Below are 14,335 nucleotides of genomic sequence, written 5' to 3' on the forward strand. Positions count from 1 at the left end.
GGAAATGCCCTGGCTGTGACCTTCCTCCTCCTTGGTCTCTTGCACAACTCAACAGGGGGGAGTTGGCTCCGCCTTTCTTTGGCTGTGCCTCTGCCTACCATTGGCCTCCTTGCCATCCAACCCACCAATCCCAACGGGCACCAGCCGCCAATGGACATCACAGATGAACTCAGGAAGCTGCCTTATATCAGGCCAGAGTGCTTGTCCCTCTCCCTAAGAACTGTTCCCTCTGGCCGAGGGAGAGGTCACAGAGCGGAGCTCTTCCCCACCCTTTGGATACCCGATCCTTTTAATGGGAAGTGCCAGGGGTACAGCCTGGCACCTCCTGTACCCAAAGCATTGTTCTCTCCCACTGAGCTGTGGCATGAAGCCAATCGAAAAGGATTTTGCAGAGCGAAATGATGGAAGCATATAAGTTCCAGGAAGTGACATCAAAATGGCAAGTGATTTGACTAGATTTGGGGTTCCCCTCGCGGGCCTTAAAACGCCAGACGCTCTCACCCGCCCCCTCACCCTTCGTATTTATTTATTTTCTCCAAGCCATTAGCTTTTCATATTATCTCTCCTCTTTGCTGATGCACGGATTAGCTGGCCGGCCTGAGTGTTTACCACCGGTTATCACCCAGTACTTTGGACGTTATCAGAGGAAGGGACGCCTGCCGCAGGGCCTGGTCTCTCGCCCTTTCTATTACTACCTGTCAGAGGCCGGGAGTGAGCTGTGAAGCTGCCCAGTTGCCGCAGGAGTGCAGATAGTTTCTGACGGCTGATCAAAGGGAAGCACCAGAAGCCTGATAACCAGGGGATGTGTTTTGTGCACTTTCAACTTCGAGAGAAACGCTGGCATTTCCCTCCTTCCCTCCGCGCCCCCCCACCCACCCACACCCGACCTCTGCAGGCTGGCAAAAGCCAGGCCCGCTAAACGCTCCATATTCAGTTACCTAATTGTTGAGTGAAATGGCATGCAGATCGCGCGTCAAAGCCCCCAGACAGTAATCTCATTCCAAGCGGGGGAATGATTTAAAGTAAGCCTTCGCGGCGGAGCTGCTATATAATAGACTCAAATAATTTTAATTTGTACTTTGAAGTGATCTGGGGGTCCACAATCTAATCTTTGCATTTAGTCAAACGTCATGTCCTATTTTTGAATTAGGAAACAACTGCAAGTTAAGGGAATTATTTTTCAGTTGCCGTTCTGGAGAGCGTAGAGGTTTTTGCTCCATCGTCTTCGCTGTGTGTGCCCGTTTATCTCTCGGGTTCCTTTCACTTGTTCTTTTGGAGCCAATGGATGTTGGTAGGAATGGTGTCAGCACCCAATATTTCCATGCCGCTGCTGATGCCCAGTCCCCTCAAGAGGGGTCACCGCTGATGCCAGCCCTCCCTGTGGCATGCAGCTGGGTCTGGAGCTGCCAACCATTTGAAATTTCCCACAATTCCCTGGAATGCCTGATAAATCATTGTTCCAGGGTCTAGTAGAAAATCAAAATGGCAGTGTGTTCCCCAGTGAAGTGCACCATTGAATGATCCAGAGTGAAGCTACATCATCAAGCACTCTGGGGCATGGTGGGAAATTTAAAATGGCGGCTGCATTGGCACACTGATATAGATGGCTGCATTCCTTGCCGATGACCCCCTCAAACCTGGATCAGGCCCTGGATGCTGATGATCGGTCTGTTTGCTTGTTGTAGAAAGAATTTGGGAGTTTTGTTTTAAAAGAATGTGTAGTGCCTGGGTGATGCCCTGTGCGTGCCGGGCGTTAACATTTTCTGTGTGCTTAAAAAAATAAAATATCCATCCTGTTCCTTGTGAAAAGAAGACCTTGCCTTCTGGATATGAACTTGGATATGATTTTTAAAATTAAATGCCAATTGGTCTCCAGTAATTCACATCTTGAGGCCCTGATCCAGGTGCTGTTGCCCAATGAAGACCAGGCCTTATTGAACAGGGCCTTATTGGAAGTGGCACCAACTTCACTGAGTCTGCCAGCCCCAATACTATATTATTTCAGGCTGCAATTTTGTGTCTACTTATCTAGGATTAAGCCTCACTGAATTCAATAGGACTTACTTCTGAGTAGACATATATTAGGGTTGCAGTTGTTAGGCATGTGGCCAAGTCTTGGTTCTCCCAGAAAGCTTTTGGTCAAGATGTCTTAATCCGTTTGTGCCTTACCAGTATCTAACCTTGGAATCGTATAAGGCCAATTAAAACTAATGGACAGAAGTTAGTCGTGCTCATTAATTTATCTGGGCTGTATCCAATGTAAGTTTTACTCAGGGGTCAACCCATTGAAATTAATGGGCAAAGAAAACTTAGATCCATTAATTGAAGTGGGTCTGCTCTGAGCAGGGCTAACATTGAATACAACCCATAGGGTGATTCTTTTCCCTCTGATCTTCTGTTACATAATACTGCTGTGAGATGTAATATACATAATACTGCATTGTTTTATATTTTCTCACCTTGGGTTTTCTTTCTGACATCTGATGCTCTCCTGAAGTGAAGCTGCTGTAAGCGAAATGGGGGGAAATGACGTATAAACTAACTTTCATCCCGTCGTTTCTCCTGAAGGTGCCTTTGATCGGAGCATGACCCTGCTGGAAGTCTGCGGGAGCTGGCCCGAGAGCTTTGGCCTCCGCCACCTGTCTTCCATGGAACAAACCGACGAAGGCCTCCGGGAACGGCTGGCTGACGCCATGTCTGAGTCGCCCGGTCGGGACATAGTGGGATCTGGAACAGGTACAAAGAAGAGATGTGATCAGAGATCACATACGTCTCTCACCCAATGGTGATTTTCTTTAACTAACTTATAATGTTCATCCACCCCCATTGCCTTGCTCCCTCGAGGACAACCCCACCCCCAAGCGGATCCTTAACATATTTGGGTAGCACTTAGATATAGCTGGAACATTTGCAGAGGGTGGGGGAGGTTGACAAATCTAACACACAAAACCCGTCTGCACTATACATTTAAAGCAGTATCACACCACTTTAAACAATCAAGACTTACCTCAAAGAATCCCAGGAACTGTTAAGGGTGCTGAGAGTTGAGGAGGCCCCAATTGCCCTTGCAGAACTGCAATTTCCAGAGTTCCCTAGGAAGAGGTGTTGATTGTTAAACGTCTCCGGAAATTGTAAGCTTGGAGAGGGAAGGATAAGTCTCCTAACAACTCTCAGCACCCTTAACAGACTACGGCTCCTAGAATTCTTTGGGGGTGAAGCCATAACTGCTTAAACTGGTTATGATCCCGCTTTAGAAGTGTAGTGCAGATGGGGCCCTGGCAGTGTCAGAATTGTACCTTTCTAACAGAGGGAGGATAGAAGGTCTTGAAACTATATAACAGGCCTCTTGGGCCATGTGGTTCTCTGGACCGAGGGAGGTGTCAGATCTGCTTCAAACATCCTGGCTTGACTGTGCCCATCCCAGGTGCCTGTCGCTTCCCCCAGCACACTCTGGCCTGAAATGACTCCAGGTTAGAGAGGGGAAAGGCAGCCTGTGGCCGTCCAGGTGTAGCTGGGCTGCAGCATCCATCATCTCTGACCCTTTGTCTTGTTGGCTGGGGCTGGTAGCATTAGAGTCCTACTGGATCAGGCCGATGGCCCAGCTAGTCCAGCATCCAGTGGCCAACCAGATGCCCCAACAGGAAACTGAGCGCAGCAACAGCAGATGTCCCCATTTGCAATCCCCAGCAACTGGTCTTGCCTCTGACAGTAGAGGCAGGTCTGATGGGAGTTGGGATCTGATAGCAATCTGGAGGACACCCAAGTTGCAGAAAGATGATGCAGAAGCCAACGGGTCCCTTCATTGGGAGCCATTACATTCCCAATATTGCTAACATTTCCAAAAGCGCCTCTGGATAGCCCCACTCCCATAATTCCTTTGGAAAAATTGCTGGTGGTCTTTCTGCCCACCCCCCTCACCCCGCCCAAATGGACTCTCCCTTCCCTTCTGACTTCAAACTCTTTGGGGCCTCTGAACCCTCCCGATCGCACGATGGAAGCCCACCTCCCTCTGGGGTTTGTGTTTGTCATGGCAACACGAAAACAAATGTTTGTGTCTTGGGACATTTGCAGATTTGGGGCTTGCGACAACCCACCTTAAAAACGTCCAGTCTCCACACACTGCACCCCATTCCGTGCCCCACGGGAACGTGCCTCGCTTCCCCTCGCGTGGCATCTGCGCTGATCAACAGCAAATGTGCAGATGAGGTTCTGGGTGTATAATTATCTGCCTTCGACAGAGTGCTGGCTCCCATAATCCAAATTAATCCATCTTCATCACAGTCCATTATTGTGATAAATTAAAGGGCCCATTAACATAAATGGAATGGCACTCCCAGGGATTAGGCTTCGGCTCAAGAGGCCGTCGGGAGGCTGGAATGCTTGCAAATTGCAGGCGCTTTTGGCGGCTGGGATTGGTGTTAAGCAAATTCCCTCTTTCCCCACAAGAAAGATCCCGTTTGGACTGTGAGTAACAACTCAATATCAATGCCAGCATTAGAACAGGGCCTGGCGGGAGTTTTTCAGAGGGGAGAAAGGTTGCATTGTGTACTCTCTTGCTTGTGCCTCAGAGAAAGAAAAATGATCGGGTCATAGATTGTGTTCTAGGTACAGTAGTACCTCGGGTAACAGACACTTCAGGTTACAGACTCTGCTAACCCAGAAATAGTACCTCGGGTTAAGAACTTTGCTTCAGGATGAGAACAGAAATCGGGCGGCGGCGGCATGGCAGCAGTGGGAGGCCCCATTAGCTAAAGTGGTACCTCAGGTTAAGAACAGTTTCAGGTTAAGAACGGACCTCCGGAACAAATTAAGTTCTTAACCCGAGGTACCACTGTATCCATGCCAAACAGTGTGGGGATATATAATATAGCATAGAAAACAAAAACTGATGAATCTTGCTGTTTGCTATTCTAGAGAAGCCAAGCTTCTAGCCCTCCTTGTTCAAGGAAGTTTGAAGCAGTCCCCAAAGCACCACATGTTAGGTCTGGTGCAACTGTGCTCCTCGGCCTTTTACTGAGTTTGGGGCCTGGGGTTCCAAAGGGATGATTTCACAAAGACTAGCACACAATGTTATCAATGAAGGAGGTCCATAGCAAACTGTCTTACACTGAATCAGACTGTTGGGGTGCGGGGGATCAGGGTGCAGAAGCCCTGGGGCTCAGGCCCTCTGGGCCACCCCTGAACAATGCTCCTGTGGACCAAAACAGCTGCTTGAATTTCTCATTAAAACCTTGCCAAGCTATAAACTGAAGAGCAAGCAGAGGTCAAGATGAATGGCTGCCCCTTTCTGCTATATCTCAGACAGAACATTGCTGGCTGCTTTTGAAACCCATCCCTGTTCTCCTCACCCACTCCCACCCCCCTAATATTTACTCTGTTGTTGAAAGCGTTTGGCTGAAACAGCCATTTGTCTCTCTTTTATTTAAAAACATTATTATTATTTTTTGCTTAGTCTTCACTTTCTCTAATGCTTTTCCACCCAGTCAGCTGGACTAAATGATACCAGCAGTGAAGTCTCTGTCGAGCAGCGCCATAAATTTCTCCCCACAACTGGTTTTCTTATATTGTCTGGAATAAGTGTTTTAACTCCTGGAATGTGCTGTTTTTAACTCTGAGCGAGAGGCGTGCTGCTGTGTGAGCAAAACAGAGCCTTGGTGGTCAGTTGGCGATGGGCGGGAGACAGTAGCTACTAATGGACAATTAGGTTGCTCTTTGCCTAAAGCCACCTTGGACTGTACCATGGATCACAGCCCTCTAACCACATGGCTATGGTGGCTCAATTTTAACTCTTCTCAGAGAGTGACAGAGAGTTATCTCAGGAGAAGCTGGTTTAGGGTAGCAGGGTGTTGATGTTGCTTCGCAGCCAAGACACCTTGCCTACTTGCTTGCTTCTGTGCCTCCCCGCCCCACAAGGCTCTCTTATGCTTCCAGTGTTGTCTCCTCCAAAGGAAAGGTTGTTGTTGTTTAGTCGTGTCCGACTCTTCGTGACCCCATGGACCAGAGCATGCCAGGCACTCCTGTCTTCCACTGCCTCCCGCAGTTTGGTCAGGCTCATGTTTGTAGCTTCGAGAACACTGTCCAGCCATCTCGTCCTCTGTCGTCCCCTTCTCCTTGTGCCCTCCATCTTTCCCAACATCAGGGTCTTTCCCAGGGAGTCTTCTCTTCCTAAAGGAAAGGAGCAACAACTAAAAGAGGAGTGTGATTAAATAATACCGATTCATCCTGCACCAGGATGAACATTACATACCACACAGAACCCACCCTGGTTTTCTATTTGGCTGGCTTGTCTTCTCTGTCAGCACGTAAAAACGAAGATGGGTTTTGTCCCTCCGTAGAAACTGCAGAGCAGGGAATTTGCTTTAATAGAGGATGTTGGTGGACTGCAACTCCCATCATCCCTGGCCATTGACCATGCTGTGTTAGGGCTGATGGAAGCTGGAGTCCAACAACATCTGGAGGGCCACAGGCTCCCCAGCCCTCCTCTGAAATATGTGTGTTCTCCCCTGTGTCTACAGGGGAAGAGGATGTGTGTTAACAGAAAGCCTCTAGCGTGTGGTTAGCCACTGTGAGAACAGGATGCTGGACTTCATGCCCCCGACTTGATCCATCAGGCTCTTCTTCTATTCTTGTAGTCATCAGCAGGCCCTTTGGTCCGTCGTTGCTCTGTTCCCCCTGCACTGTTGGAGGCAGTGTGCCTCTGAATGGCAGCTGCTGGGAATCGCAAATACCGTTGCACTCAGGTCCTGCTTGCAGGATTCCCACGGGCAGCTGGCTGGTCCCTGGGATAAAAGGATGCTGGACGAGATGGGCCTTTGGCAAAGGTTTTTACGTTGAAGTGGGTCATTGGTGAATTAAACAGTTAAAAGACTGGCGATGAATCAAGCAAAAAAGATTTTGCTTGGTTGAACAGACCTGCCTTTCAATTTAAAAATTAAATAAAGGTTTTCCTATACTTGGAAAGATAGGGTGGGGGGTGTTTTTCAAAGGTTTCTGTAAGAGATAGTTACACTAGTCAGCATAAAAAATCAGCTTGGAGCCATCTGCTAAAAATTGCTTAAAGGCATGCAGGGAGAGCTGGCTGGGGACATTTACCTCGATGACCAAAAGGGTCTTTTCCACTTGAAGCTTTCTCTGACTTGACAGAAATAGCTATCAGACAGCAAGCGGAAAAGGAACCTGATCAGAATAGCAGAAAAAGGAGAGAAAAGAGGAATCTATTTTCAGTGTGGCTTCAGCAATAGAGCCGGTCGTACAGTTTGGCTGTTCTCAGGGAAATGGCCTTTTGGCCCCATAATCTAACGATCCGGACAGCTTTGTGTCTATCTAAATCCAAGTCCGTCCTTCATAAACTGTCGTCCAAGAGATACAGCCCCAATAGAAGTATGCACAGACAGTGGCGTTTATTTTTCAGCTCCAAGATGGAAATGAAAACCCAGTCCAAACACAGATACTCTTGTATTGAGCTGCCTAGAATGCCTACATTCTACAAATGTGGATTTTTTTCAGCTAGGGATAGAGCAAGAATTGGAACTTGGGTGTTCTGACGCATTTCTTTCCTCAGCAGACATGTCAAAATGTTCATTTCAATGCACGTTTTGATATTAAAATGAAATGCACATTTTCAGAGACAATCAGATAAGGCTAGTTATTTTAAATGTGAATTTAGATTTTTTTCTGGGAATTTTTTGTTGTTGATTAACATGGAAATGGGACGTAGGATTGAGCATGTGAGAAACTCAAAGGGGATGAAAATAGAAGGATTTGTCTGCCCCTTCTCTCAGCTTCTCTCTCCACAGGGTTGGCATCAAGGGTTGGTGTGATCAGGCATCTGCCAGGGGCTCAAACACCCACAGGGGACCAGCTGCTCCTCCCCATTGCCACCTGCTTGGTTGTTCTCCTGCCTCTTACTCTGGCCCAGACAACAGTGGTGGCGCAGAGGAGGAGGAGGAGGAGATGCCACTGTCTACTTACTCACTGGTTCTTCACTGGGCAAGCAAGCAGGTGGCATCAAAGAGGTACAGGTAAAGGACCCCTGGATGGTTAAGTCCAGTCAAAGGCGACTCTGGGGTTGTGGCCCTCATCTCGCTTCTAGGCCAAGGGAGCCGGTGTTTGTCCACAGACAGCTTTCCAGGTCATGTGGCCAGCATGACTGAGCCGCTTCTGGCGCAACGGAACACCGTGATGGAAACCAGAGCGCACGGAAATGCCGTTTACCTTCCTGCCACAGCAGTACCTATTTATCTACTTGCACTGGCGTGTTTTCGAACTGCTAGGTTGGCAGGAGCTGGGACAGAGCAACGAGAGCTCACTCCATCGCAGGGATTCGAAGCGCTGACGTTCTGATTGGCAAGCCCAAGAGGCTCAGTGGTTTAGACCACAGCACCACCCGTGTCCTCATCAAAGAGGAGGAAGAGCTGGAGACAGTGGTGGAAATGTGGAGACTCGCCCAGGGATGGGGGCTCATAGAGGGCGTCCCGGAGCTAGGACTGCTCACTCTGCCAGTTTTAGAAATTCTGCTGATTCTTTGCAGCCATCCTCCCCATTAAGGGCAAAATGCCCTTCCGAGAGGATCTTACCTGACACTGACTTTGATGTCGTTGCAGTGCCAGGCAAAGTCCTTTTTGTTTGCCAAAATGGTTTCCTGCTCCATGTTACGGCTTTGTTTCCAGTGGCACATCTGCGGCTTAGTTCTGGCAGCGTTTGATTTATGCATTTCCAAGGTCCGGATGTCCCTGATTTGGTTGGAGCCATGACTTTGTCCAGAGACGCAATGGGCAGACGATTCTGCTCTGGGTCTCCCTTTTCTTTTGGAACTGCCTGCCCCCAGCAGAGCAGGATGGGAAGCGTGCAGAGCCAGAGCAGTGGATCATGCAGGGGGCCATCTTGACAGGGGGGATGATTGATCCGGGGAGAGCATGAAATCCAGAGAGGCAGCAGGCACCCTCTCTAAGATGGATTACAAGAGGCTGTTTTTACATGTCTTGTGGCAGACTCATGTGCTCTGGCATACAGCTTGGGAATTACAGCATCCGGATGCCTGTATTTTGAACGTCTTTAACTTTGGCTTCGCTCTGTCAGCATCTTATTCCTCCGAATGGGCTTTTGGCATTCGTTTGGAGGTTGCCTTAGCCCCTTGTTTCATCTCCCTCCCATTCCATCACGTCCCCATGTCTGCTTTTACGTCTTGGAAGTGCAGGAATGCATGTACCTGCCACCATCCAGCTCTAAACTATTTTCATCCTGCAAAGTCCATTAGAGAGCTTTTTTTATACAAGACAGTAAAAAAAAAAAAAAAAAAAGCTGGCCTCGCATTTTATTTGTCCCTTTGCAGCGCCGAGGTGAGGAAGCGTGTATTTAATACGACTCCCTGTAAGCTTTCCAAAAGGAAACCGGTCACTCCTCGCTGCAGTACCATTGCCAACAACTGAATATTTTTACATTTTTTTGTTTTTGTTGTTGCTCTGGAATGACTTCCAAATCTCTGGAATCTTGGCGACGGGCCATTTTTAAGCCTCCTTGGTGGGGGAGGAACAGCGGCTTGCTCCCAATGTAGGCAGCTCAATGAGCCATTTCCTCTTCCAAACTTCCGCCGAAGGTTAAACATGCACACGCTTTTGAGCAAGGGAGCTGGACCTCGCCAGAGCCCCGTCTGCATTCTAAGCTTGGCCCGGAGACTGCAACAGTGGCGCTAAAAATATTTCCAGAGGGGAAGTTGATCCAACTATAGATTAAGAGGCAGGGATGGAGGAAAGCTTCGTTGGCTCTGCATCTTGAAGCAAACCTACCCAATCTGCACCTGCTGGTGCAAAATTCTCCTTCTGATCTTGCACTTCGCAGCGTTTTGTGCTACAGGTCTCAGCTCAAAAAGTGCACCAAAATGCATTTGAAAATGCAGGTGTTCAGATAAAATACATTTTGAAATGTGTGCTTTAGGATAACATACATATTTAAATATCTGCTTTGCTTAAAAAAAAAGTGTGTCTATACTAAAATACTGAAATACAGAAATTTAAACTGACCACTCTGGAATCAGGATGGAATGGCAGCTGTCTTATACTGTCAGACCCCGGTCCATCTTGCTCAATGAACATTCGTTGTTACAGAAGCCAGTTGGGTCCTTGGTGACAGGTTGGAATCCACCCATGTCCCTAGACAGCAAACCTGGGTTGCCCACCTAACTCCTGGGCACGGAATAGCCACGTTCGGTTTGTACATTTTTTTTCCAGGAATAACATGGATTCATGTGCAAATGTAAACTAACCAAATTTCTCCCCCATCTCTTCCACTTTCCTTCCATAGTTAAGGGAAGGTACACTTCAAATCACATCCACTGAAGCCATCTTAAAAAAGAAACCCAGTAAGGTGTTGGGCTGCATAATATCTTTCCTTCGCTTGCTCTTGCACAGCTGCTTTCTGGTGCAGCCCATTCTCCTGTGCTGGGCGACTTCCAGCCCATCGCTGTCTGCTTCTGCAACATTCATGGGAATCAATGCTTCCTATTTTCCAAGCATTTGCGGTAGCCAAGCCCTGTACATCCTTGAGTGCAACTTGTGGCATTCACTTTCCTGTGTCCAGGAATCCCAGACACCCTTTCTATAGAACTAGCCAGTGATTGTGGAAAGGGACACCCGACTTCGATGGAGCCTTTAAAAATGTTTCGCTCCCCAGGGAAAACACTCCTTGCTCACGCAAAATGGCCGACGTTTAAATATTTTCCAGCATTTTGCAACCAATGCTCTTGGCGTGTGTGTTTTTAAGCAAACAAGAGTTTCTTTGATTATTATTATTCTTTCTCTCTCCACCCTCCCCACCCCCCCTTTTTATTTTATTTTTAAAGTCAAATTTGGGATTCTGTTGTTCAGAGCAGAGAGGTCACAAGACCCTAATGCATTTAGCATTGACTGCCCTCTCTTGTACTGCTTCTATTAGTCAGTAATTTGATTTGTACCTATTCATTTGCAGTCCCTGCAGGAGCACTGAGCTGGCCCGGCGTCTAATTGGTGCTGTCTCTATTTTAGCCTCATTAAATTAGCCCTGACTCCTGGCCACTTGGTGTCTGCGCTTGTCTGTCCATTTATACAACCTAATGTAACACAAAATTCATTACTGATCACATTACTTTCAACTCTGAAGCCAGCCTTGTGATAAACATTTCCTTAACCCTTCTCTTGCTGGCACACACAACACACCCACATAACCTGAGGCAACAGCAATGCACTCTCCAGAAGGCGGGAGAGGGATCGATATGGACGATAAAAGCTGAGTGGAATCCCATTTCTAGATTTGCCGTCCCTCTTTGAGGAAGGGAACAGATTGGAAAGCATAGAGGAGATGAAATTGGATTGAATCAGAATGAAGGGACCGTCTGTCCACTGCCAGCACTGACTATAACAGCCCTGCTGGATCAGGCCCAAACCCCTTCTAGCCCAGCATCCCAGTCTCACAGATGCCCCAGTGGGAAAGCCATGAGCAGGACCTGAGCACAACTGTCCTCTCCCCACTTATGATTTCCAGCAACTGCTATTCAGAGGCATATTGCCTCCAGCAATGGAGGGGGAACACAGCCATCACACCTAATAGCCACCGATAGTTCAGTCCTCCATGCATTCATCTAGTGTTCTTTTGAAACCATCCAAGTTGGCGGCTCCGAATGTTGTAACCTTTCTTCACAGGGGTCAGAGAGCTCTGGAGCAAGTAGCACAGAGGTGTCACCTCAGCAGCAGAGCATCTCTCTTGCATACAGATGCCCCAACTTCAATTCCGCACATCTCCCGGTAGGACTGGGAATGTGCCCCTGTCTGAAATCCAAGATAGCTGCTGCCAATCAGTGTAAGCAATACAGACCTTTGTGGACCAGGAGTCTGATTCCGCATAAGTCAGCTTCCAATGTTCCTAGGTGGATTTTGGGGCCGCCACTAAAAAAACCAACTGCTATGTCTCCACCAATGGATGGGGAGGCTTTCTTAGTTTTTGCTTTGGAACAGAAATGACATCAGAGTTGGCGTCTTAGCCAGGGCTCCCGAGATTTGCTGAGATTTTATTCTTACCAGGGTTCTCTGGAGGTTTGTGTGTGTTTACCTCAAGTCAAAAGAGGTCATGTTACCATTTTTGAAAATTGTTGTCCTCTCTCCTTTGCACGCAGGTGGAGGAGTATATGAAAAAATAATAGTACTTTTCTTCATTAACGTATATGGGAAGAAATGGTCACTCTTGGACCTGTTAAGAGCAAAGCCCCCTTTTATTGGATTCTTCTGCTTGTCTTACTGCTGCTAATTACATTTTACGTTGCAAATAAAAACCAGATGACTCTCGGGACACCCGGGCCAACCTCCTGCGAGTGAGAATTTATCTGACGATCTGAGTAAACAGTGTCTCATCATTTAACAGTTATTGCATATAATGGCTTTCTAAGCACTTTTGTTCTGCGGGGAGTTAGCAGTGGCTCAGCATAGCTTGACTTCACAGAAAATTTGCAGGCCACGAGATGTGCGGCATCCAGAGTTGGGTTCTGTGTAGGTGTACTCCCCTCTCCTTGCCTTACAGAAGCATTTCTTCCTTCCAACCAATACAAACAAACTTAGGGCTGAGCAAAAGTGTGTGCGTGGATGGTGCCATTCTACAGCTTAGTCACTAGGAGGCACTGGACTTAATTGTGACTGGGTAAGGTCTGGCAATTCCTGGCCCTTCCGGTTTAAGAGGCATGATAACGTTCTCTGGGAGCCAGTGTGGTGTAGTGGTTAAGAGCGGTAGACTCGTAATCTGGTGAACCGGGTTCGATTCCCCGCTCCTCCACATGCAGCTGCTGGGTGACCTTGGGCTAGTCATACTTCTTTGAAGTCTCTCAGCCCCACTTACCTCACAGAGTGTTTGTTGTGGGGGAAGAAGGGAAAGGAGATTGTTAGCCGCTTTGAGACTCCTTAGGGTAGTGATAAAGCGGGATATCAAATCCAAACTCTTCTTCTTCTTCTCGCCCAGCTTCCTGGCTGGTTGCATCCCCAGCAATACATTAAAAGCACATGTTCCTCCACCACCTCAAAGAATCTTGAGAACTGTAGTTTGTAAGGGTACTGTGAATTGTAACAGCAGTTCCCAGGATTCAGGGTGGGAGATTTTAGTGGGTATGCAGATTGTGTGACCTTGAAGGCCCTCTGTGCTGACTTTTGTGAGTGCCTTTGCAAGTCCTGAATGTGTGGGGATGAGGGCATTTCAGCTCATTTTAAGTTTGCTATTGTCTACAGTGCCTCTCCGGGGTTTCAAACAAGAGATATTCCCAGCCCTACCTGGAAATGCTGGGGACTGAACCTGGGACTTCATGCATGCAAAGCAGATGTTCCGCCTCTAAGCTACAGTCCTTCGCTTCTGTCACATTTCCTAGATGATATCAGTCGGAGACCACACTGGACAGGGCACAGGGAGGCAAGCCAAATTTGTTCCCATTGAATGACCTTCTTTTCTTTGGAAATCAATTACAGGGTGGGGGGAGCTGTTTGTAAAGGAGGCTGTTTTTAACGGTCGCTGATGTTAACTCAGCTCTGTGATCCTGGGCAGCTCTCAAAATGAATCTAATTGCTCAAACATGGGATGCGGAGAAAGGAATGTTCATGGTTTTTCATTAACTCCTCAAAGCTTCTCATAAGGTCAGTTTTTTTCACAGCTTGCGAGTAAGTTACGGTCTGTGGTTCAGCTGTTTGACTGGCAGTGTCCTCAAGGGGTTGCAGTGTCAACTGACTACGGCTTTTTGATGGGTGTCAGATGGATATTTGAAACATCAGGCAACCATGTCACCCCCAACCCAACCCACTTCAGGCAGGCTGGAGCTTGGAACAGACAGAGAGCTGTTGCTTCAGCAGTGAAGCAGCTCGGGCAGTTTATATTGGGAGTTTAGGGCTCCATTCCCTTCCTGGCTGTCTGCCAGGCCCTGATCCAGGCAGGTGCTTCCATACACTTCCTCCTCCTCCCGAGGAGCCTCACATAAATCTAGCGGGACCTAAGCTGCTGCCTGACTCATCTCCTCTACTCTGTGGGACAAGAGTCTGAGATATGGTCAGGCATCCAGGCCACTGGTGTGGGGACCTTTAGCCCTGAGCAGAAGGGTCCAGATTCAATGGCCCTTCGGAGTCTATAGGAGCTCTGCTAGGGGGTCCTGCCCCCCGTCACTTGAAGAGACCTCATCTTACAAGGCCTGGAAGGGTGAAACATGAGCAGTCTCGACTACATCAGTCTGACCACCCCCTTTAAAAAAAACCTCTGCATTTATAAAAAGAGCACATGGGAAAGGCTGAGCGTAGCCCTCTCCTCAATTTATTATTTTGCTACATGTAAGGGATTTTTTTTT

The 14,335-nt window shown here is 47.9% G+C and overlaps 1 protein-coding gene across 1 annotated transcript in view; it reads left to right on the forward strand.

The window, feature by feature from the left end:
• Window positions 1-14,335, forward strand: part of BCAS3 (BCAS3 microtubule associated cell migration factor) — a 457,979-nt gene that overhangs the window by 431,853 nt on the left and 11,791 nt on the right. Inside the window, 1 exon segment of the mRNA XM_077919460.1 lies at window positions 2,569-2,736. Coding sequence (XP_077775586.1) covers window positions 2,569-2,736 — 168 coding nt within the window.

Source organism: Podarcis muralis, chromosome 15, assembly GCF_964188315.1.
Source record: "Podarcis muralis chromosome 15, rPodMur119.hap1.1, whole genome shotgun sequence".
In the NCBI taxonomy this organism is placed as follows: domain Eukaryota; kingdom Metazoa; phylum Chordata; class Lepidosauria; order Squamata; family Lacertidae; genus Podarcis; species Podarcis muralis.